This window comes from Spea bombifrons, chromosome 3 (genome assembly GCF_027358695.1).
Source record: "Spea bombifrons isolate aSpeBom1 chromosome 3, aSpeBom1.2.pri, whole genome shotgun sequence".
Lineage (NCBI taxonomy): Eukaryota > Metazoa > Chordata > Amphibia > Anura > Pelobatidae > Spea > Spea bombifrons.
The window spans coordinates 93,880,623-93,904,906 of record NC_071089.1 but is presented as its reverse complement, the minus strand read 5'-3'; the positions used below and the strand labels follow the sequence as shown (position 1 = coordinate 93,904,906).

Below are 24,284 nucleotides of genomic sequence, written 5' to 3'. Positions count from 1 at the left end.
GATAAATTGGAAAACGCTTCCTAAGGATGTTTTAATCCAGTAGCAGGTTAAAGCATGATCTATCCCGGTAGAAGGACTTTAAACTTTTTTTATTTAAGATGTCCCTCACAATTTTGAAAATGAAGGTAAATAGACAAGACTGAGCACTGAGATCACAGGGAATTTTGCAGCGAGCCTTGGACGTGCACAGTGGTTTAAGCATCACAATAAATGGGCTTACACCTAACATGTCGCCTTTTTTTCTCTTGGTTGAATGGAAACTAAGCCTTCTTTTTGTTGGCCCTAGAGCTCGTCTCCCCTCCAAATCAACCTTGAGTGGGTGTTGTGTGGCTTTCCTTAAAAATCATTTAACTTGGACAGCTGCCTGAGGGTACCTTGTACTCAAATTCCAGTTGTGTTGGGTGAAATAAATGAAATCATGTGAAGTAGAAAGAAAGCTATTATTTCCCATAGCCCCATACACCAAGAATTGGCAGGTACTTGCCCATTGCCGTAAAGCTATGAAGGGGTTAATTGACACCGACATTCCATAACATGTTTGGAAACAACCACTTTAACAACTCAAATCAGACTATGTTTTGGAATGTGTATCTTATTTTACATATAACATGATTGCTGCTGTTAACTTTTTTTACATTATGTAAAAATGAAAATGTTAGCGGGATGAAGATTCATGGGGGAATTATATTATAAATTGCTGTATGGTACCTGCAACACATTATTTATTTTGTATTAAAAAGTACATGAAATAAAATCCTTGCGGATTAGAAAATTCATCGTATACAGAATATTGCTTCCTCCTGATGAAGAACATTCTTAAATCGGTGAACATTCATGTTTTTTCTAAAATCTCTTGGTATTAGATTTGCTTAGTACAAAACAAATCTTTAATTTTTAGTCTAAAAACATGGTTTTCAGATGCCATCAAATTCAATTTAGCCCATGTAGTCTTAGGCTTAGGTCTGAAACAGTCCTTGTTCTTGTCTTGGATTCAGGATATATTTATGCCTGTCCCATGTATGTTTACATTTCCTCACTGTATTAGCCTCTACCACTGATGGGATATCTACCACCCTCAGTATTATTATTTATTGTTCTATAGAGCACTTTCATACAGTATTCCATAGTGCTGTACAATGGGTAGACAGGACATAACAAGAAACAACCTGAGACAACAGGTGAGGAGGGCTTACAATCTAGAAAATCAGTAAAGTAAAACTTCCTTTCATTACACTAAAATTTCCCATACAGTCCCAGCACTGAAGAATGCATATTAAAGAACTTTGCAAGCACTTCAATAAACTACTGCACCCCTCCATGGACTCATTTTCACACCACTTTTGGCTTCTTGAAGCCTCCAATCATTAGTAGGAAAGCACTCCCACTAAAATCCCTGGGAGCGCTTTCAGAGTCATCCAGTTGGCAAGATACCTAGGTATGATTGTGATAGTTTTAAACGAATATTAGTAAGCAGGAAGTTCCTACACTGCCATAACTGGAACAGCGATCCACAAACATGAATAAAAAAGGATTCTATATGAGCAGCTAAGCCATGTAGCAGAAAGCCCAGAACCGGGAAAACAGCATTACATCACAGTGTCTGTTAAATAGGGTTATAATGCTCCTGTTAAACGGGAGCATAAGAAAGCTTTCCCCATGTTACACACATAATATCTAAACAGTGTGTGTATGTGTATATATATATATATATATCCTAGGATTTGAATTTCTATACACTAACCAAAAGTATGTATTGGTGTTTACAGATTAAAATATTATATATATATATATATATATATATATATAATATTTTAATCTGTAAACACCAATACATACTTTTGGTTAGTGTATAGAAATTCAAAACCTAGGATGCGGGGGAAAATAACAAATCTGCTTTAATGTCTATCCTGCATTCTCTATGTTGAACAAAGCACTTTACTTCCTAAGTGATAAAAATGTATAGCTTTTTTTATTATTATTTCTTGTGGATTTTCTTCTAAAAGCTTTAAAATAAGCCTATGACAAATTTGAAATGTAGAACACATTACCTTTGGAGATGTGTACTTAATTTATGTTTCTCGGTGTAGCCAGATGGACTGTAATATCCATACTTTAAACCTAAGACTAAATCATTCTGGTTAAGTGCTTACAGAGAGGCCCGAGTTCACTTTCTGCTTGTCTCGAATTGTTTTGTAAGTTCATGCCATGTGATGACTGCAGCAACTTTCCCAGTAGTTTCAACAGAAAGTATTTTCTCCCATGGGCAAATTCCAGGTCCTATGATGACCTGAAAAAGGCAATTGTATTTATCTGCTGTCAGGCTGTATTTTGGGCGTAGATGGGTTGAGACATGACTAACATTTTTTTCTCCTTCCTTTACTGTTAAAGGGCTAGGAATCTTTTAAGAGCTTCTGGGTTGCTTCTAGGTTGCAGCTGGTTGCCGGTTATGTGTAAACATTACTTTTATAGCACTACCCAAAGCTCGTTACATGCTGACACAGCATTTTGGAGTTTTGGAATCTTGTCAAGTAAAGGTTAATTAACTAATTAACATTGTACCCTATAACACTAAAGAATAAACTCAGTATACAGCTGTGTATTGGCTTGAACAGCTGGCCCGTCTGACCTCTGGGAATATAAACCATTGCTTCTCTTTTATGATATTCCAGCAGGAACAATGTGTAATGCAGTTCTATTATCAGTTTAATTAGGGTCGCTTCTAAAACATTTATTATGCGAAGCAGTAATGATTTTAATACAGATGCACATTTAACCCTTTAAGACGGCATGTGATTCATGCTTACGGCTGTCAGTCAAAAGATTAAAATTCACAGCATCGCAGCAAAGGAACACAGATTTTAAATGGAATGTGGCACTGGAAACATTTCCTAAAACTTAAATATTATTATATCCTCATCTGGCTGATTCTAATTACTTTAAGCGATGGGAACTTCACTAGACTTGTTAGGCAGGAAGTGTATGCATGTGTGGGTAACTCACTTGCTATTCAGAGTATCTGGAACAAAGGTACAGTAATCTTTATCTGTCAAGACAGGAGCCGACCTACACACACAACAGAGAGCTCCAATTACCATGAAGTTGAGTCAGCTTGTCAAGGCATGTCCATCGATTTCTCTAATTGGCTGATTCCTCCTGCATACTTAATGGTCAGTTCCGCTTGAAAATTATTACCTGTTTGCTAAGCTGCGGGACCAGTCCTCTTGATGCAGGTGTATACACAAATCTATTTATCAAAAATCATTCAATTAACTCAACTAAAAGCATTTGTATGATAAAGGCAATAGGGGGCAGGGTTATGTATAATAAGAGATTGTGGCACAAAGGTTGGAAAGCGATGCTATCGCCACAGCAACCCGTAAAAAAGTTCCAGATGATTGGACCATTCCATTGGTTGCTGCTGTTATAAGCATACTTTTTTTATAATTTGCACTAGAATGACTTTGTACCCCTAGGAGCTAATCGCCAACATCAGGGCAACTGAATTTAAGGAAGTATTAATAGTTAACATGCTGTGGAATCTGATGGAGCTATATAAACCATAAATAATAATAAATAAGGTTTTAATATGTTTTCTATGATCTAAGTGTAGTAAATGAACTATAATAATTATGTAAAATGTTTTTTTTCTCTTAATTTCTCTGTCTACAGGTGGTTGGGTCTTGCCCCATCTTTAAAGATGAAGTCAAGATTCTAATTATGTCATGAGACAATTTGCTGTCTTTCACTTTCCCCTTTCACTTAAAATTGTCGAAAAAAAAACGTTTATAACGGTCACAAAGTGTCACTTTCCAATACTGTTACAAACAAAATGCATTTTCTGTCCTACCACAATAGCTCAAAGTGAACATGTGGTAAACTGATACATATCTGGCAGCCATTTAGAACCGCCTCACAGCAGGTCTCGATATGTGTTACACGCAATCACAGCTATTGTCGCGTGTTATAAATCCAATACAGTCACACAACGCATGTGCTGCAACGCTATACAAATTGCATTAACCCTTGCAACCCTTGTCAGGTAAAAGTGACAACAATGAAAATGAACCCTTGCAATGCCAAATAAAATGTTATCTCATTCTCTAGCTACCACAATGCACCACGTACTACAAAATTAAAGGAATATGTGTTATGTGTGTGAGAACAAAAAAACTAATGAAATTTGTGTGCAGATGTAGTGTGTATGCAATATGCGATAAGTTTATGTGTCTCAAATGTAATTTCAATCACCTCTTGCAGAAGTAACCTTTTGCTTTTCGTTCTGACCTCTGTACCTAAGGCTGTATCAAATTACTAATTACAACAGGCATTATATACTTTCCTTTGATCTGTTTCAACCATACCCTAAAATAACACTCGTTATGTGCGTCTCAACTACATGGCAGGTAAGACTTGACCACTAGACAATGCAGTTTCCTTGCAAATTGGCCTATGGGGTGACCAAAATTTGGTATTATAGTAATCAATGTATTATTCCATTTGTCAAGAAGATTCCATTGGTTGTGATGGCAATAAGATAGCATTTTTAACTTTGCACCAGAATATTTTTTTAATTCATAACCCCCTTGTCTTTATTTAAATTTAAGTGCTATCATATTCATCTTTAGATACAATGGATGGAAACTGAGGCATACATGATTGCTTTGTAATACATAATTATGAAAGTAATTGATAGCAGTATTCATTAGTGCCATCAAAGTGCCCTCATATACACAAAAAAGACTTAGGGCCCCTTTGACTGTAACCTTGCAAGTGGGGCCCCATAAACCCACCATTCTTGCTAGGAACTTAGTATGAAAATGCCAGAAGGCTAGATGGCAATATCAACTTCCTCAACTTCTGTTGTATCTGTATGTGTAAATGTATCTGTTATATATTTGTTAACCATCCCATATTTCAATAGTTAGGAATTTGTTAGGATTCAATAAAAAAGTAATTATAACAAGGAGACAACCTGGGAGTCCCTGCCATGCTGGAGGTGCAAGGAGCCTATGTTACACTACTACTTGCACACAGCATGCATATAGGGCGTGTGGTGGTTCTCTGTGGGTCCCTCTTTTTTTGGTGGTGAGGATTTCACAAAGGTTGCCTAATTGCCTAACCTTTGGGCAAAGCTTCAGCAGAGCAACAGGAGGCTGGGAGGGCTGTAAATTTACACTGTAAGACCAGACACATACATGGCTAGTCGTTTAATCCTATAAAGTTATGGAGATCTTAATTTACATACAAAAATTAGATTACGAAATTTAGGTGTGGATTTCTAGGGCACCGGACTGCCACACTGATCACATAATTAGGATGTTTATGATGTAACTGTTAGAACAGGAACATATCAAGTGACAAAAGTGACTGACAAATGATGTCATATGCCTGGGGACTTGGAACTGATGCAAAATGAACTACTAACTTCCTAAGTAACACTACATCCTGTTTATTGTGTAACTAATAAGCTGTTGTACATTTGTTGCATAATAAAAAAGGGAGTCACATCCAAAATCACTGCAGAAAAATAATAAACCTGTAAACTTTTAAAAATGTTTTTATTTTGCACATTTAAGTTCAATACATTTTCCAGACAGATCTGTGTGAATGTTTTTTTTTACATGTGTAAATATTATATATTTCTTAATTATACTGATTTACTAACAGTGAGTTTTGAATGCAGAAAATAGCAAAATATTCAGCTTAGTATCTATGTTTTTTGTACACACTAAAAGAATAATACAACTTAAACCCCAACGTCACATATAAATCTTTTTTTTTTTTTAAGTAGAAACTTTAAATATGAAAATGAAAATAAAACAACGGATTAAAATGGTGTTTTTTTTGCTTTGTATTTCAATTGTAAAACAACAGTTGGGATCAAGGACGTTAGCACCAAATAGAGGTGTTTCTCTGTTGTTATTGTAATTCTTCTTTTTCTTCTCCTTTTAACACATTAACTGTGAATAATTCAGTCAAGGAACATGTCTGAACGAATAAGTAGATTTGCTGCTTTTGCACGAGGAGGAACTTCTGATATTAAGTGTAGTTCAATGTACAATGAGTTGTCCTGCGTTTTTGGCACAGAAAGTGGAAGAAAGTACTATTATTTGTTATAAGTACATGCAAAATAATACAAAGTTCAAGACTTTTGTCCCATTTATTAAGTGGCATGGCCATAATACACAAATTAGATGCACAGCTGTGGCTTATCATACAGTTAAAGTGGTTCTTTTAAGGACCAAAAATAAATGGCATTAATCATAGAAACAATAGAATTTGGCAGCAGATAAGAATTATCATAAATATCAATATTAATCTTTTATTGCAAAGATTGTTTAAAACAGTCATATGGTATATTAAGTGTTAACCCACACATATATAGTTTTATGGATTTAAGAACATGCATATTTAAGGACATACTGATGTATTGGCAACACTTGGCCTTTGATACACCGATCATAATACCCCCCCCTCAAATATACTCTTTTATAATCAACAAAATTTCAAAATACAAAGCTATAGTTTCATCTTGGATGAGTTAAGTAGAGTGCCCTTGGGCTTGTTCACCGTATATCCAGTCCTACAATTGTCTAAATGCAATGAGTAACTGACTGGTCATTAAGTCAAGGAGAGATTTCATACAAATTACATGGCAAATCCATTGTAAAAGAGACAAATTACAAATTTATTGCCATGGAATTAAGATTAAATTACAATTTTAAAGATTAATTTAAACTCGTAAGAGCACAGCGCTCTTCTGTTTCTGTTCCATGTGTTCATTTTTCTGTATGTATTTTACCCTGCAACAGTGCTAGTGTATCCACTGATGATCTATAAACTAATAATAAAAATGATAATAAAAAAATGTAGTAATAACTATGCCCACCCATGCACTGCAGAATGTACTTTGTGAGACACTCAGCAGAACCACTTGGCTCCGTGCCATTTCACATTGATAGCCTGTTTGACTATCTAGCAGCATGAACCCAGGCGATGTTCAGTGCTGAACCCTAAATTGAACACTCTTTTCCTTAATGCTTTCCTAAGTGACAGACCAGTAAACAGCAGCTATTGACCACTTCTCTGCCCCTTAAACGGCTAATGTAAATAACAGACTGTCCATTGTCTTAAGCAACAGTATGATCTTGTATTGTCTGCAGTCTCAAAAGTTTGTAATTGGATGGTAAGTAGCAAGTTTTCGAGCTGTGGATAGGATTATCCGCAAGTAACAAGTTCCCAACTGTTACTGTCTCTTTTTGAGCTGTAATTATGCCCTACTGTCTTTTGATCCATGCATTCTAATGAGACTGCTTGGGTGTGGATCCTGTCCACATGTGGCCATTCAGAATTGTCAAGGTAATCACTGATTCTGTAAACAAAACACGTTTAATAGAACGAACAACAAAAGCCTAAACTGTAAGTGGATTATGTATTCTTCAGAATTTCCTAATTGCATCTGGAACACCAATTTAAATAATTGAATCAATGCATTTAAGAAAACGTAGTCTTCACAGGATGTAACGTCTTTCATTTTAAAACCTTGCTTATGTGTTTTAGGAACTTTGATGCTTCATATGACCTTATGCGGTTGTATGTATGGATTTTACTGACAATAATATTTTCCAAATCTATGAGATCATTTGACTGGCACCGCTTTGTTATTTACAACGTTTGTCATTTTGTGAGACTATGCTGATTTTGTTTTGTTTGTGAGTTGAGTAAATAATCCGAGCTAAAAAAAATTAAAATTTTAAAATAATTTTGCCAGTTTCTTAGAAATCCATTTTTATTCTTTAAATAAACTAAAAAAATACCCTACCCTTTGAACATATGTAACGAAGGAAATGCTGAGTAAATTGTTGTTGCTATATAAATAACAGCTAATAATACTACTACTAATAGTAAATTGATCGTACAAAAGTTGTCCCTTGGAACTGAGATTTTGAGCACAGTTACCCTTACAGAAAAGCTAAAAAAACACATTTGTAAAAGTAATGTACAAGATACATCAGATCCTCCAGCTTCAAGGAGTGTCTTGGTAACTCTGTTTTACTATAATCTCTTGTTTGGGTGGAGTTCCTCAAAAGCCATACCCATGGTTGCCTGTTGCTAGACCAGCCTGTGCAGCACATCAAGGATTTCTTTTAATTACAGGCCTGAAGAAGAGACATCTGTCTCCTCCCTTTAGATAATACATTTAGGGCACCCATCTCATACTGTTAACTCATTGTCTGCCAGAGCAATGTGATTTTTGTTTCCGCCTGGTACTCAGAGGGTTACTTGGGGGAGAGGTATTTTACTATCAGAGTCATCTGGTTGAGCTGGAACACATAACCTAAACATTAAGAATTTCACTGTTAATAAATTCTGCTAAAAATTATGCAAATTATATAATACAGTAAATCTATATACAGAGAGAGACACAGTTTATGTATTCATCGGTTATTTGCCCTTTAACATTAATATTTTAATGGAATTTTTTTTATAATTACATTTTGTCCCTTGTGGCCCAAAGCTATTTTGATGATATGTGGTTTACAAACAAAACCCCACAACTTCTGGGGCCTTTTAAAATATGAATTATCCCAAAGCATGTATCCATTAAGCAATGCAACTTCTCTCTCCACCCCTTCGTTAATAAGAGCTAAAAGCAAGATTATGCAATATTTAATAAGGGCTTTTAAACAAATGCATACTGCAAGGCAGGATATTCCATTCTGCTGATAATGTAAAAAGTGTCCATACTATAGTTACGGTAGATGCTAACCTTTCAGATATTGCTAATATGTAATGTAAGAAAGTTTTCAGTTACTGAGAGAGTGGTAGATAAATGGAACAGCCTCCCATCAGAGTGAAGGATAGACAAAAAGCTATCCTGAAGATCAAGGTCTGAGTCTTTACATCCGGGAAAAAATGGGCAGACTAGACTGGCTGGATGGTTCTTATCTGCCGTCGAATTCTGTTTCCGACATTTTTACCCCATGTATGGTTGTAAGCTTGTAAAGTGTGGTTTTCGTAGTTAATGTACTTACTTTTTTTAACCCATACACAATTGTAAGCCTGTAAAGTATCGTTTAGATAGCAAACATACTGACTTTTTAAAACTCTGTACGTGGTTGCAAGCGTGTAAAGTGTGGTTTAGCTGGCTAATGCTATGTAAACAGAGCAAGCCCACAGCCGTAGCTTGTATAATATGTGTACGCCGAAAAGCATAAGCAGTTTATTGCTTTAGGGCAAATTCACAGACACATCAGAAACTAGGATGAGACTTCCCTAAACTCCCCCACACCTAACTTTTTTCATTCTGAAGTAGTTCAGATGTTTTATTATTTCCTTATTCCTATTTACATGACGACGTCTCTTCCCATCTTTGTATTCTACTGGAAAGTATACATCATTGTCATTGAGCATTGTGTGCCAGGCCGGCTAATTGTCTCTTAAAACCATCCTGACAGTCATTGTCTTTGAAAAGAAGATTTAAAAGAAAAAAAAAAGCTTTTATACAGAGTATGAAACTTATCAAAGCAATAAATAAATAAACACAACATTCTGTTTTAAAACAAATATTTAGATCTGCTTTCTAGAAAACAATTGAAGTCCATTATTAAGTAATCAGAAGAAAAGTGATTCATCTCAGGTATTTATGAGCACAGAAAATACAGCTAATCATTAAAAAACATGCTGTACAAACACCAATCAAACACTCCACATGATTAGCCAATGGTGAATGAGTCATGCTTGACTAATGAAAATACTTTCTCTGCGGCTAAACGGTTGAACCAATCAGAGAACAACTACTGCGGGACATTCAGAGATGACAGCTTGAGCAGCCAATGAGAAACCAGCAGTTACAAAATGCAAGTGTAATTCAAGATAACTAGAGTGTGGGCTGCCTTTAGAAAGGAATGGAGAGGAGGGCAGCATAAGAGAGCTGGAGGGCTGGTCTAACACATTGTGCACGATAATAACTGCCGCTGATCTGAGCTGCTCCCAGGAACTGGGGAGAGTTAAGCTTGTTTTTATTGCTGGTGCCTCCTGGATGCATGCGGAACAGATGAAGTGAATTCTTCTTGGGGAGAGCTGCCTTTCCTCTTACTCCACCAGCCTGGAGAGCAGAAGGCAAAAGGCAGGGGAAGCAGCAGCAGCAGACAGCAAGAAGCCATGAGAGAATACAAAGTGGTTGTTCTTGGATCAGGAGGGGTGGGGAAATCTGCCCTGACTGTACAATTTGTCACTGGATCTTTTATCGAGAAATATGACCCCACCATTGAAGACTTCTACAGGAAAGAGATCGAGGTGGACTCATCGCCTTCAGTACTGGAGATACTGGACACGGCAGGGACAGAACAGTTTGCCTCGATGAGAGATCTGTACATTAAGAACGGACAGGGCTTTATACTGGTTTACAGCTTGGTGAATCAGCAGAGCTTCCAGGATATAAAGCCCATGAGGGATCAGATCATCAGAGTAAAAAGGTATGAGAAAGTGCCCATGATCCTAGTGGGGAACAAGGTGGATCTGGAGGGTGAAAGGGAAGTTTCCTATGGAGAAGGCAAAGCGCTGGCTGATGAATGGAACTGCCCCTTTATGGAGACTTCAGCCAAAAATAAAGCCTCGGTAGACGAACTGTTCGCAGAGATTGTGAGACAAATGAACTATGCTTCCCAGCCCAATGGGGACGATCAGTGCTGCTCCTCCTGTGTCATCCTCTGAACACGACTCCCTGTTTACAATGCACTAATTTGACTTGTAACATGATTGGAAACAACTTTGCATTACAGGGATTACAAGAGTTCCAAAAGGCTGGGTTGTCCTCGGATGTCATCTTGCAGAAAGTGGGCTTTCGGTTTGTGATTTCGGATTGGTGCACATTCCAATTGTGAGCCATGGGATCTGCACAGTAAAAGTTTGGGCACAATAAGGCTGTGTGAGAGAGAGAGAGTTAGGGGGAGATGTCTTAGATTTGCCCCGAATGGTAGTTTTTAAAGTGCAGGTTTAGAAGATGAAAGATCTCCCCCTTCTCCAGCCAACGCCACCCAAAAACAACTTTTGTTGGCTTAAAGGGCCCATTGTGGAAACAGACTTACAGTGATCACCTGCTGACTTGTCATTTTAGGTATTACTATGCAAAGTTGGATTATTGTTACAGAGTATCCATTCATACGTATTGCACATCTAAAAATGATGCCAACTCAGTAGGGTGCCAGTTGTGGCACCACACTGATATTGTGTGTGATGGGGGAAAATCTATTTTGTTTACCTGCTGTATCAAATGGGACATTGGGAAGATTGGTAGTATTTTTTCTTATCAGCTGTGAAAATGTTACTAGTGTATTTTTTGTTTATTTTGTTGTTTTATTTTTTTGTTTTGTTTTTTTCTGCTGGTAATATCTAATTTTTGATACCTAGTTATTTAATATACAGTGGAATGACTTAAATGTGTACCAGGGCCATCAACCCTGTGTCCTTAGAGTGCCTTTAAAATTCAGTGCCAACCTGTGAAAATCTCTACAAAAAATGACAATTACCTTTTATTCTGCAAACTACTTAACAGTTTCCTCTCAGAAATCATGGTGAACAAGCATGGACAAAAGGATCTATTGTCCCTTGAACCTATTTCTGAGCCTGTAAATGTAATTTCCATGTCTTGCACATTTTTTTTTTTAGAGGGGGTGGGGGTTGGAGGGGGGTTGATTAACCCTTTCTGTATTTTTCATCCCCTTTGTAAAAAAAAAAAAAAAAAAAAAAAAAAAGGGCGTGAGCTGACACAGGAAGGGGTTTAATCTGATTGCAATGCATTTAATTCTCCTTTCTTTCATGTTTTTTAAATTGCCAGCAATGGTTTAACATTGCAAAGCAACAAATCTTTTAAAAAAATGTGATGTACCATTAACAATTGTAATTTTATTTGTCAAGACATGTTCCCAAAAGCTTGTCTCCTATGTTTTAAAATAAGTTGAATACAAAATCAGTTGTGACATAACTTGACTTGTCTTTTTTTTAACAAGAAGGCGGCTGGGGTGGTGTTCAGAACAGGACCTCTGATTTTCCCATGGCCATATACCAGCATTTGTGCAATGCATACTTACCGTGCATTGTAAATTCTCTAAAACTGCATATACCGGTAACTAATCAAGGAAATTAAAATTGCTTGTACACTGAGTTTGTACTTGTCTTAGATGTATGAATATATTTTTTATATTTAATTTTTGTTGGTCTCACTGTGGTTTATTTATTATTGTTATTTTTATTCTTAATTTTATTCTTAGTATTTAGCAGAGGCCTTTTAATACAGGACTCTTGCAGAATTCTTAACAACAGCATTAATACACTCTTACGCTGGCATTTTTGGTAGAATACGAAAGTAAACATCTAAAAAAGAAAACTATACACCTGACAACAAAGTTGAAATTCTTGTCTTGTGGTTTTAGTTTTTTAAATAATATTTTAACCCCTTAAGGACAATGGGCGGTCTCTAAACCCATTGAAAACAATGCATCTTGAGCCCATACATGTACGGGCTTTGTCATTAAGGGGTTAAAGTATTTTTGCCTATATGTTGTTTCTTTTTTGTATCCAGTTTATAAAAAACTATAGCAGGGAGTGGGGATTTGATGAATATATTCAAATTATGGATTGGATTTTGTTCTTTGTAGGAATTTTTATTGTTGTAGTCTTAGATTGGCTACAGTGGTTGGTTATCTCTTTGGTAGCTTAATGGTTAACACTCCTATAACTTCAGTCATATTGTGTCTGGAGGATAAGCGGAAGTAATGTTTAAAGCAGACTCTTGCTGTGTGTTCCTCTTCCTGTTTCTGTTAGCAAGGAGGAAACTTCTGTAGTTTATCCATGATGAGAAGGCCACTGATATCACTATGGATTTCTCTTGCAAACAGCCTGGGAGAACTATCATTTTATTCTTTACAAATCAAAACAAGCTACATTTTATATAAATACTTACAGGCCCTCAATCACAACATATAGATAATGGAAAGCTGGTAGCTGAGTATACATTTTGTAAAAAGAAAAAAAAAACAGCAGAATACATTACATCCACACTCCCTGGGTTAAAGTAACCAAAGTGCATCTACTTTCACTTTTTTTTTTTAATATTTGATTCTGGGTAAAATTCTGTATGGTATAAGAAAGCAATGTCATTGCCAATTTCAGGTATATGAAAGTGCTAGAAGAATTTGACAGCCTGTCAAATATATTTAAGAATCAAACAGATTTTATATAAAATACTAAAAACAAAAAAAGTCATGTGCCAGCAATAACTGGGAATAACCGCTCATGGGATTTATTTAATCACAGGACCACCGACTTTGTATTAATAGGTGTTAAAGTCCCTTAGAGATTTGTCTTATTGTGCTAGTGGCAAGAAAATAATGCAGAACACTTTTGGTTCACTTCGATGAGCAGATCAATATTACATATTTCTGTGACACTGCCTTCAGATTCTGATGAATGTTAATAAAATCATCCATGCAAGTCTAAATCTGATAAGGTTTGAAAATTGTGTTGAAAAAAAAAAATCTTATGTTAAATATTGATGGGTTGTGTCTTACTACCCACCCACTATTACAGTGTACTGAGCACTGCACTTGGCCACTGTTGACCTTACTCTCCCTCTATGGATAGCAGAATTTGCCTTTGTCAAAAATAACTAGCATGATGTGTAAGTGTGCTGATATGAGCACACATGTTTGCCTTGTTTTTGCTAAAGTAAACATATACTAGGTGATATTAGTATTAGAAATAAAAACATTAATTAAATTTTTTTTGGGTATGGTACAAAATGCTGCTGGATTCCCTTATCATAAGGCTACCTTGAACCACAAGAGTAGAGTAGAGTATACTATGGAGTTAAAGGGGAAGGCCCATAATTTATTACAAGAATCATATAATATACTATATAGTATTGTGCTCTTTATTATTATTTATTGTTTTATATAGCGCCATCAAATTCAGTAGCGCTGTACAATGGGTAGACAGGACATAACAAGTAGTATATAACAAAACAATTTGACTTACAGAAACAACAGGCGAGGAGGGCCCCGTCCTTGTAAATGAGCTTACAATCTAGATTTAAACAGTTCTAGTTTGTGCATGATATAATGTTTTCAGGCAGCTGCATGTTAGCCATTTGTATGTGTTCTAGCTCTGTTATCTTAGCCCAATCAAGTAGACAAACACCCTGACTCATTATAATGCTGCCTGTGGTAAACAAAAGAATGGCTCTTCTAGCCGGACACCGTGACTAATAAAAACCTATAGAGGAACAGACTTCATTAGCATTGCCATAAAGAATAAGCTCTGTGTAGCATGTGTGAGCGGGGAAAATCACCCAAAATATCACATCACTGATAACAATGGCAGCCTACAGATCTACAGACAAAAATTGTTTTTGGAACAAATTAGTTAAAATGTTGTCAATTTCTTTTTGTCAGTGTTTACCTACGTTATAGTATACAGCACTCTATTTTATGTTGAAGGAGAAAAAAAACATTTTATTTCACGGGACACCTAATAAACCACATCTAGAGCATAGGTTGTCAGCTTGTGGTAAATTTATACCTTGTGGTACATGAAGGGGTCATTGTTTCCTTCTAAGTGTCACTTGTAAATAATATTTGATAGAAAACAGCTATTATCTGGTGTTATAACAAAGAAAGTGCTACATGTTATTTAGTTGGCAGAATCTGTTATTAGTGCAGTTGCCTGAGAAATACTGTTCTACAAATAGTCATGATTGCGCTACAAAATAAAAAGTAAATGATAATATTGGCACAAAATACTGCATTTGACTTATAGTGACATGAATACTAAGTGTGATGCAGTTGATGTTAGGTCCATGTAAGTAGGGGAGGTGAAAAAACATATTTTAAAAAGATGTTATAACCAAAGTCAAATCTGAAAACTAAAAAGTACAATGTTTGTATAGTTTATAATTTTAGTAAAGATGCCTTTTGACATGGATTATGATCTTTTAACCAGCTTGTGTAGCTTTCCATGGAACCCAGTATTAAGTTATGAAACACAGAATTTGAAACTCCTGACATTTCTAATTATTCATATCAGATTTTAAATAGGTTTTGAAAAACATTGTGCTTATCTTTTCAAAACAATTCTAGTTTTTTAATAATAAAATGATTTCAGATAGTTACATATATGAGTCTGTGGTAAACAATAGTGTTGCTCAGTCTTAATCACTTAGCAAGACACTCTGGACTTCATTAGCATTGTCATGAATAATCAATTCAGTGTGGTGTTTTATAGGGGGTAAGTCACTATGACCTTGTGTCATGCCATTTCTCCTCTTTCAAAAATATACTTCCTTCTTGTATCTTATTAACCCCTTCTCCATTGTCTTTTCCAATCAATGCATGTTGAGAAACTTTAATCTGTCCTGATTTAAAATGAAATGATAGCCATTGAAATGTAAAGAACACTGACAAAGAAAGTAGGAATAATTAACACATTTTCTTTATTCTTTATGGATTATCAGTTCCTTTTAATTTGCAGGTTTTTACCTACTTGTTGTGGAACCAATTATGGTAATAGTAATTGGGTCATGCATCTGAAACGTTTACATCCAAAGAAAAAAATGTAAGGTGAGAAACTGAAACATGTAAAATATATCATATATCATATATATCATGAACCACAGATTGTTAAGAATACTCTGGGTCTGTTGGAATTTAAAATATATACCACCAGTGTGGTGTATAGAATACATTGGCAAGGTGAAAAAAAGACGTGTATTAGAAGTGCTGGTTATTTTGTAACTGTTTGGGTTTTTGAAGTATTAGAGGAAACATTCCTCATGCGCATACACTTTAAATTACTAACATATCTTCAGTAGAAAAATTGAATCATCTCAAGCCTTACGACAGATGTTTTTTGTGTAATGCTTTGAGTATTAAAGTAAAATAACTGTTACATTTTTTTCCTTAATATTCAATATTGCCACACATCAAATAGGGATGCAAACTCAAATTTGGAAAAGTGAGAGTGCCCTATAAATCATGACCCAACATCATACTAGTGTTTGACTAAATTTGTTAATTCATTAGCATTTGATACATTCTATGCAGAGTGACATATTATACTGTATAAGAAGTTCTGTGCAGCTGGAGGCCAAGACTACCACCAGGAAGGTATTGCCAGTACAGCTACAAGGGGCCAACCTCTGGAGGTGCAGCACATTACCACACTGGAATACTAAACCCACATACTGTATGTCTACCTTGACTAGCAATCCATTATTTTTAAAGTAGAGACTTAGGGGAGATTAGGTGGGGCTTTTAGCATTTGATCGGGAACAAGCTGGTTGGCTTTTTTTTAAAACATAATGGTGGTGGGGTGTAGACATTTCTACTTTTTTTTCTACATTGAGCACACATTGGTGATTAACCTGGGGGTCCGTGCCCTAGGTTAATATCGGGCCTGACAATTTATGATGGAAGCCCAGCTGAAGGACACTGGCTTTTGTGCCACTGGCACAAAAGGCCTATTCTAGAAGTTTTCCTATTTATGCACATTTATCTAACATCGTTGTGCATATAGGCTCCAGCCTACTATAAAAAGTTGTACAGTCCATCTCCAAAGTATAGCAGATGTACATGCAAAAATAGGCAACCTCAGGTGCTCCAGTTTAAGTATACTACGAGGTTATGAATAAGGAGCAACATAGTGTAGAATTCAGCAGGTTCATTCCACTGGTTGCTATTGTAATTCTGCGTCATTCACCACTTTGTGCCAAAATGATCTTTTTATGTAATTCCCTAAGTGTTTTTGGCTAAGCATTGTATTGATAAGCCATTGTAACAGGAACCTTGATTACATGCATATATTAAAAACCTTACTAGGTCTATTTATGTGAGATCAGTTGGAAGGAAAAGAAGTGCAGTAAATAGATCATATTATGTGTTCAAATGCTGTTTTTCCAATTACACAGTAAATTATGTAAAATAAGCACATTTTCAATGAGTATATCCAATTGCTTTTAATTTCATTGCTGCTATGCTGCTTGCTAAATGGTTTGTTTGCTATTTTTGAATTATTTATTAGATACATATATATTGTTTTTCTCCCAGTGGGACTGGAAGTACTTTACAATTTTATCAAAGACTTATTTGAACAGCAAAGAACTAACCCATTTTGTTCTGCTAGTGCAGTTCATGGTGATGTGCTGAATAGTCAATTTAAAGGGTCGCTCCATCCATCATAAGCATTTTATGAGACCAGAGTATTTCTCCCTACTCCTTCCCTTGGAAATGCATGGAGGATCAGAATTCCCCCTATACATTTGCTCTCTTTCCCAAACTCCACCAGCTCCTAAACATGCATGACATGCATTTGGCTAAATGCATCTCCTGTTTGCTAGTGTGCACACATGTTATACTTACCACCAGCAAGCTCCAGTCCTCACTAGCGCAAAAGTTCCAGAAAGTTTATGGAACCCACTATGCACTTTCGCACTTCAAATGAAATGATGCTTAAAGTGGTGAAAACTGGCACGGAAATATGACAACAGAGGGATCTGGAGTTGCAGCTTCCCTTAAAAGTAAACATGCATGCCATTTTTTTCCTTTCAGTTAAAGAACATGTATTAACCTCTTCAGGACTGGGATTACTTTACCATGTTTGCACTACAAGGCCAGTGCAGTTTTCAAGTTTTTTGTTATATCTTTCTTTCCGTAATTTCTCTCTTTCTCAGCTGAGTGCACCCACCCAGATTATATATTGGTTTTCTTTCAAGCAAAGCTTTCCTTTGAAACCATATTCAGATGTGTAATACGGTACATTGTTTTGTATTAATAACATTTTAAAAAGTGGGGGGAAATGAAATATTTTTTTTCACAGATTTATATGTATATATACACATCTAGAGCCAATGGAGAAAAAATACCAAAAATATATTCATCAACTTATCCTTAATCGGAAACAACCATTACAGGGCAAAAAAGGTTCACAGCACTTTTTCCAAACTCAATTTTTTGGGCCTCTAACTGCAATAGTGGTCACAGATATCAAAACCACCCCGTAAAATTATCTGTTGCTGAAAAGTAGACATCCCGGGGTATTTCACTAGGACCATTTTGACACTTTTCAGGCAGTCATTTCATCGCCAATTGCTGGCCAACTTTGTGGTATTTTTGGTCTTTTGCATATATTGCAATATTGCTTTGGATTTCTTGCATAGAATATGTGCAACTGCAGGGAAAAAAAAACCAATTTGTGTTCACAACATCCCATGAGTACAGTGATGCATACATTTGGCATGTTTTGGGGATGCTATGGGGCCAAGCCTGGAGAACGCACATTTTAGTTTTCAAATGTGGAATTTTCAGAAATTGGTTTGCTGGGCCCATATCCCACTTTGGATTGTGCAACTGCAAAAAAAAAAAACTAAACATCATAGTTCAGGCATGTTTTTGCGAAGCTACAGCCTCAAAATGGAGCATACGCATTTTAGCTTTCAAATGTGGAACTTACAGAAATTGGTTTGCTGGGCCCATATCCCATTCGGGGCAGTTAACCAGTTATTTAGCAGCCATTTCAGCACTGCTGTCTGTCAAAGTTTTGCGGGGATCTTGAGGCCGCCCATCTGAATATGGAACTATGGAAATATTTTTTGCTTTTTTCGCATATGTTGCTTTGGATTTTTTGCACAGAAAAAACTCCAGTTTATGTTCATCAACAGCCCTATAGCTAATGCATGTTTTGGGAAACTTTTTAAATCCTATATTAATGAATGAACCAAATATATAACTTCAAACTGCTGCACTTAAGTAAGTGTTTATAGTGCGTTTTTGTTTAGAGAACACAAATTTAAAATGTTTATTTTGTTAAAATTACTACTCCAATTTATATTCAGCTATTTCTCCAATACTCATGGTCCAATTATATATTTTATTGTGGTAACTGAATAGGAAATTGTAAGCTGAAAAATATTAACCTTACGAATTGACAACGTCAAGCTAACAACATTAACCCTATGATTGGGGGAAAACAAGGTGTCATGCTAAATGTTTAAAGGTTAACTAGACAGAATAAGACAAAATATAGGATGTTCTTAGGCCACATCCTGTCATAAATGTTATCTGGAACCCTGGCCAGACCTCATGATAAAGTTGGTGGACCAGTAAGAGCATCCATGCAACGCATCTTCAATGAATGCCTTGTTTATAAACATTGTGTTTGACATTTTTCCAATTTGTGCACATGATTCGCTTTAACAGCAATCACGTGTGCAGAAATACAATGCATTGGCTGTAGATCGATTGCACGGTTCACTGAGCAGTCAGACACAGCCATCCCCTGTAAACCTGAACTGCATGGTGTCGCTGGAGTGACTTTTAGCGATCACTTACCAGGTACATCCATTGCCCGCTAGGTACATCTCTGGTTGCTTGGGGTTCAAGTACTTACAAAATACTTTAAAAATAATTCTAGCATTATTTGTTGGTGTGGCTGCATGGGTCACTGGAGTAACCCTTAAGTACACTAAATTATTTCTACTGTACTTATAGAGAAGTTCATAGTATAAAATAAATAAAGTGGTCATGGACAATTTTTTTTCCAGATTTTTTTTTTTTTTTTTTTTCCTAAGCATTCAAAAATGTTTAGCTACAGAAATCAGAAAAGAAAGTAAAACAAGGATTAGTTAGTAGAGGACGGTATGTAGCAGAGGATAAAGATCTAGCTGTTTGGATGAATAAATTTCTTCAATTTTTACAGATAAAAAATATAGGAAAGGGACCTCAGTTAGGAAAAAAAGACTAATGAGTTATTTGATACATACGAGTTTATCAAGGAAGAGGTTCTACTTCAGTTGTCTAAAGACAAATAAGTTGATAATGCCTGATGGGATACGCCCCAAGTTAATAAAAGAGCATAGTGGTATATTAACAAAGCCGTTAATGGATTTATTTAACCAATCATTGTTAACAGGAGTAGTCCCAGAAGATTGAAAATTAGTGAATGTTGTGCCCATTCACAAAAAAGGCAGTAGGGAGAAGTCGGGCAACTACAGGCCAGTAGTCTTACATCTGTAGTGGGGAAATTAATGGAAACTATGTTAAAGGATAGGATTATTGAACACATGGATTTCAAGATCAGAAACAACATGGGTTTACTTCAGAAAGACCATGCCAAACAAATTGATTGAGTGACTTAAATCATTGATCAAGGTGACGCAGTAAACTATTTACTTTTTGCTTTACTGAATATGTTCTCGTTGTTGGCCAATTTGGCAAAGAACTCTCAGTCTAAATTAAAGCAGATGTCATGGGAAATTAGCACATTTTGCTAACAATACCACTTTGAGTCAGTCGGTATTTTATGGCACAGGATGAATTACATCTGGCTCGCTCAGTGTAACTTCTATATTTGCTTTTTACATTATTATTATTGTGTTGCATTTGTATTGTAAATTCACATTGCTGATGTCATATGGAGATGTGTTGAAAGCAATTTATTGCCGTCTTGCCAGTGCTCTGTACAAGTGTATTTTCACGTAAGCAATACATTTACACATTCTAAGAAGGATCAAATAATAACCAAATAATCTTATTACGCACTTATCCATAGTGGTGTTTTTTTTAATATCTGTATCCTTTGCTAGATAGCTGCAAAATATCTTAAGCCAATTTCGCAATTTCTTTTTTTAACCTATTCATGCAAAACAAAATTCCAAGCCATCATTTAAACAATCGTCCTTAATGTACACTGCAATGACTTGGAATGTTGTGTGAAAATCTGCTTTGTGTGCTTCTGTAGGCAATTGTTTCCATCAGGTCTTATTGTAGGCTGTCTTGAGGTCCTCAGAGACATGATTGGTGGGTTGTAGAGTCATGGGATCTCTGATTGTTGCAGGTCTCTCCCTTTTCCTGTGTAAAACAATAAATAATAATAATAATATTTCAAACCTCCACTGTCTTTTCATCCAAGATGCTAGTGAAGTCTATGAAAAACGCATGAGTGACGATAGCAGAGATCAGAACCTCCACTGTAGTCGGTTGTGGCCCACGGGCAAAGCCCCCTTAAAAGAAATCCAGAATCAACAGATAAGGACAAGCTAAAGCACAGCAACCTTTTGACTCACACCAGAAACACATTGACCGGAACCCTGTCTTTAGATATATTAAGGAAAACACTTTCTTTATGCTGATAAGAGTCTCTGTGACTGCATACAAAAAACGCTTTGTTCCTCAGGAGTTGTCATTTAATCTCCAGTCCATCAAATGAACGATTCCTGGATTGGGATGGAATATGGGAGCCTGGTAAAGGAGATCTTTCCATACTGGTAACCTTAACCTTGAGGTGGATCAATCTGCATATTTCATCCTCTGTGGCCAATCTAGAACTACCAGGATAACATGTCCTTATAAGAAAAACTGTCCACAGCCAGCAGATGAGATTCCAAACTCAGCAAAAAAGAGATCAGGACTTGAGCTCTGAACCTGGAGGTCCTTAAGGTCTATTTTGGTTTCTGGCATACACCATTCATGTGTGATCATCTGGGAAAAACTACGTGATGAAGAGACCAGTCCCCTGGATGTACAGATGTTCTGCTTAGAAAGCCTGCCAGTCATTTCCTACTCCACCGATGTGAACCGTGGACAGTGCTCTCAGGTGCTCTGGTGCCCAGGGAGCAGCATATCTTGCCGCCTCCATATCTCTCTGAGGAACGTACATCATCTTATAGAACTGCTTCTTGAGAAAATAGTATCTCTTAATTTAAAATCCTGCCTAAGCGTTGAAGTGTGTCTGCAGGGTAGAAGATGTCTGATACATTAGCCTTGAAGTCTGAGACAAGAAATGTGACAACAGCAAGCAACTTTGTGGAGACTCTCGGGTTGAAGTGAGGCCGAAATGGGAATGCTATAACAGTAGAAGAAAAACCTCCTACTTCTATCCCGAGGAAGCACTGAAGAGCACGAAGGTAAGTATCCTTCACAGATACCAGGATATTGAAAGTTCACAATGTCACTAGAGTGGATTTTACAGACTCCATATTGAACTTGATATATATGAGGTGTCTATGATGAGACAAAAAACCTCTTGATGATTTTGGCACCAAAAAACAAAACAGGAGGATAGACCCCAAACCTCTTTCATGGTCAGGAATCAGAAATATAACTTTTATCTCTAGTAACAAACGATAGCTTAAAACAGAAGTCTCTCCTGTGAGGAAAATGAGGAGATGGTCTCTAGGTCTGAGTTGAAATTCCAGCTGGTAGCCTATGGATCCAATACTTCTCATCCAGTAAGCTGGGGTGTGAGAAATCCATCCTGATACTGGAGTATCTTGAACCTCAGAACTTCTGAAAAATAGAACCTCTGAATAACAGAAATCAAGTTAGGTAAACCAAGCCTATATTACTGAAAAAGAAACTAGAAGCCAGCTAAATAGCTCCAGAGTCAAATTACCCCATCTTCAGGTAATTTCTGGGGCTGCAGAATTAAAGGTATATCCCTTTAATTTGCGGTGTGTGCGTGCACAGTGGACCATGAGGTCAGCCATCTTGGTTGCGTCTCAGCATATAGTGGAGCCTTTCAGTCTCTGAGGAATTGCTACGTCGGTAGCAGTGGCTGGCAACATATGAGCCAAAGGAGGACATTAATTGGTATAGATAATGATATCCTACTCGCTGTCCCCCTGGCTAATCTGATTTCTTCAAACAGGGCCTGTCTGACTGAGACCACCCACTTATAAAGGCAGGAGCATAAATAGGGCCATGTGTCTCTGTGGTAATAGTACATCCATTAACACAATGTGCAAGTAACTTTAAAGAAAGGCCCTGGACAAGGTAAGAGTGAGTATGTTTTAGTGTGCATTTGTGTGTGTTAATGTGATTGTTTGTGTTAGAGTGGGTGTTTAACCCCTTAACGACAAAGCCCGTACATGTACGGGGTTGCCGTGCAACGTGATAATGACAATGCCCGTACATGTACGGGCTGCCGTTAAATAGCTGCATCGGCACGATCGACGGCTTTCCAGCATCCACGGAAGCCTCACAAGTAAGGCTGACCGTGGATCCCTAAGCATAAACTGTGTTGCTGACATGCCTCGATATCGAGGCATGTAGCAACACAACACCCTACCCCGATAGCCTTGTGAAGAGCAACCACAAGTGCCATCCTGTAAATGACGTTGCCGTCATTCACAGGATGGCATTAACAATAGAAAATGAGTTCACAGAGGGTCTGTCCAGACCCTCTTGAGAACTCTCGAGCTCCTCCTGCAGGTTGATTGCATCCAACCATGCAAGGTCAATGAAGCCCAGCTCACTAATCAGAGTGATTAGTTAAAAAAAAAATGTAAAGAACTGTAAAAAAAAAAATATTGTTCAAAAATGTTTTTTTAAAAAAAAAAAAAAAAAAATATGGTAACATGTAAAAATCCCCACTGTCACCAAAAAAAAAGTTTTTAATAAGCAAGTCCTGCAATTCTTTATCTTCACAAAAATTCCAGCATGGAAAGAGTTAAATTATTGGCATTATAAATGCCCATGGGGGCAGTAGAATCAGATGTCTAAATGGCAAAATAATACACACCTCACAAAGGCGGCCTTTTACTTCCCAAATAACCCAACAAACCCATGCATGTGGGATATCACTGCGCTCAGGAGACACTACTGAACACATATTGGGGTGTTGTTTGACACAGACATATACCAGGAGCGATAAATACCTGAAGTACTACGTGTGTGAAAAAAATACAAAAAAAATTTACTACCATAAAGTTTCACAAAGGCTGGTGGTAAAATCAGTGCATGGAAAGGGTTAAAATACCAGCATTTCAAATACCTTGGGGTGTCTAATTTTAAAAATATATGATTTTATCATTTTTTAATAGTAAATTAGATGATATGATAAAATTAATGGTATCTAAAGAAAGCCCTGTTTGTCCTGAAAAAAAAACCTATATATAATGTGTGGGAGCATGAAATGAGAAAGAAGAAAATCACAGCTAAACAGCAACACTGAAAAATGTTAAAAGAGCCATTGTCCCACAATATACTACGAGTAAGAACACCTATTGTCCTTAAGGGGTTAACATTGTGAGTGTTTGTAAATGTGTGCATTGGTGTTTTAGAATGAGTAAGTGTGTGTATGTTAATTACGGAAGGCACTTGGCTTTGCATGCCCCCTGGGCCAGAAGTAACAGTGAGACTTATGACTTATAATAAGTTCATAATCAATGTAAAATGTATTAATTGCAGTTTGTTAATAGTGTATAAATGTACACAATATATTTCTTAACTCTT

At 36.6% G+C, this 24,284-nt stretch overlaps 1 protein-coding gene across 1 annotated transcript; it reads left to right on the top strand.

Moving 5' to 3' along the window:
- Positions 1-9,914: 9,914 nt before the first annotated feature.
- RAP2B (RAP2B, member of RAS oncogene family) lies at positions 9,915-10,848 on the top strand. The gene has a single exon (XM_053460010.1). The coding sequence runs from the start codon at positions 10,165-10,167 to the stop codon at positions 10,714-10,716; it is 552 nt and encodes a 183-aa protein (XP_053315985.1). The 5' UTR covers positions 9,915-10,164; the 3' UTR covers positions 10,717-10,848.
- The last annotated feature ends 13,436 nt before the right edge of the window (positions 10,849-24,284 follow it).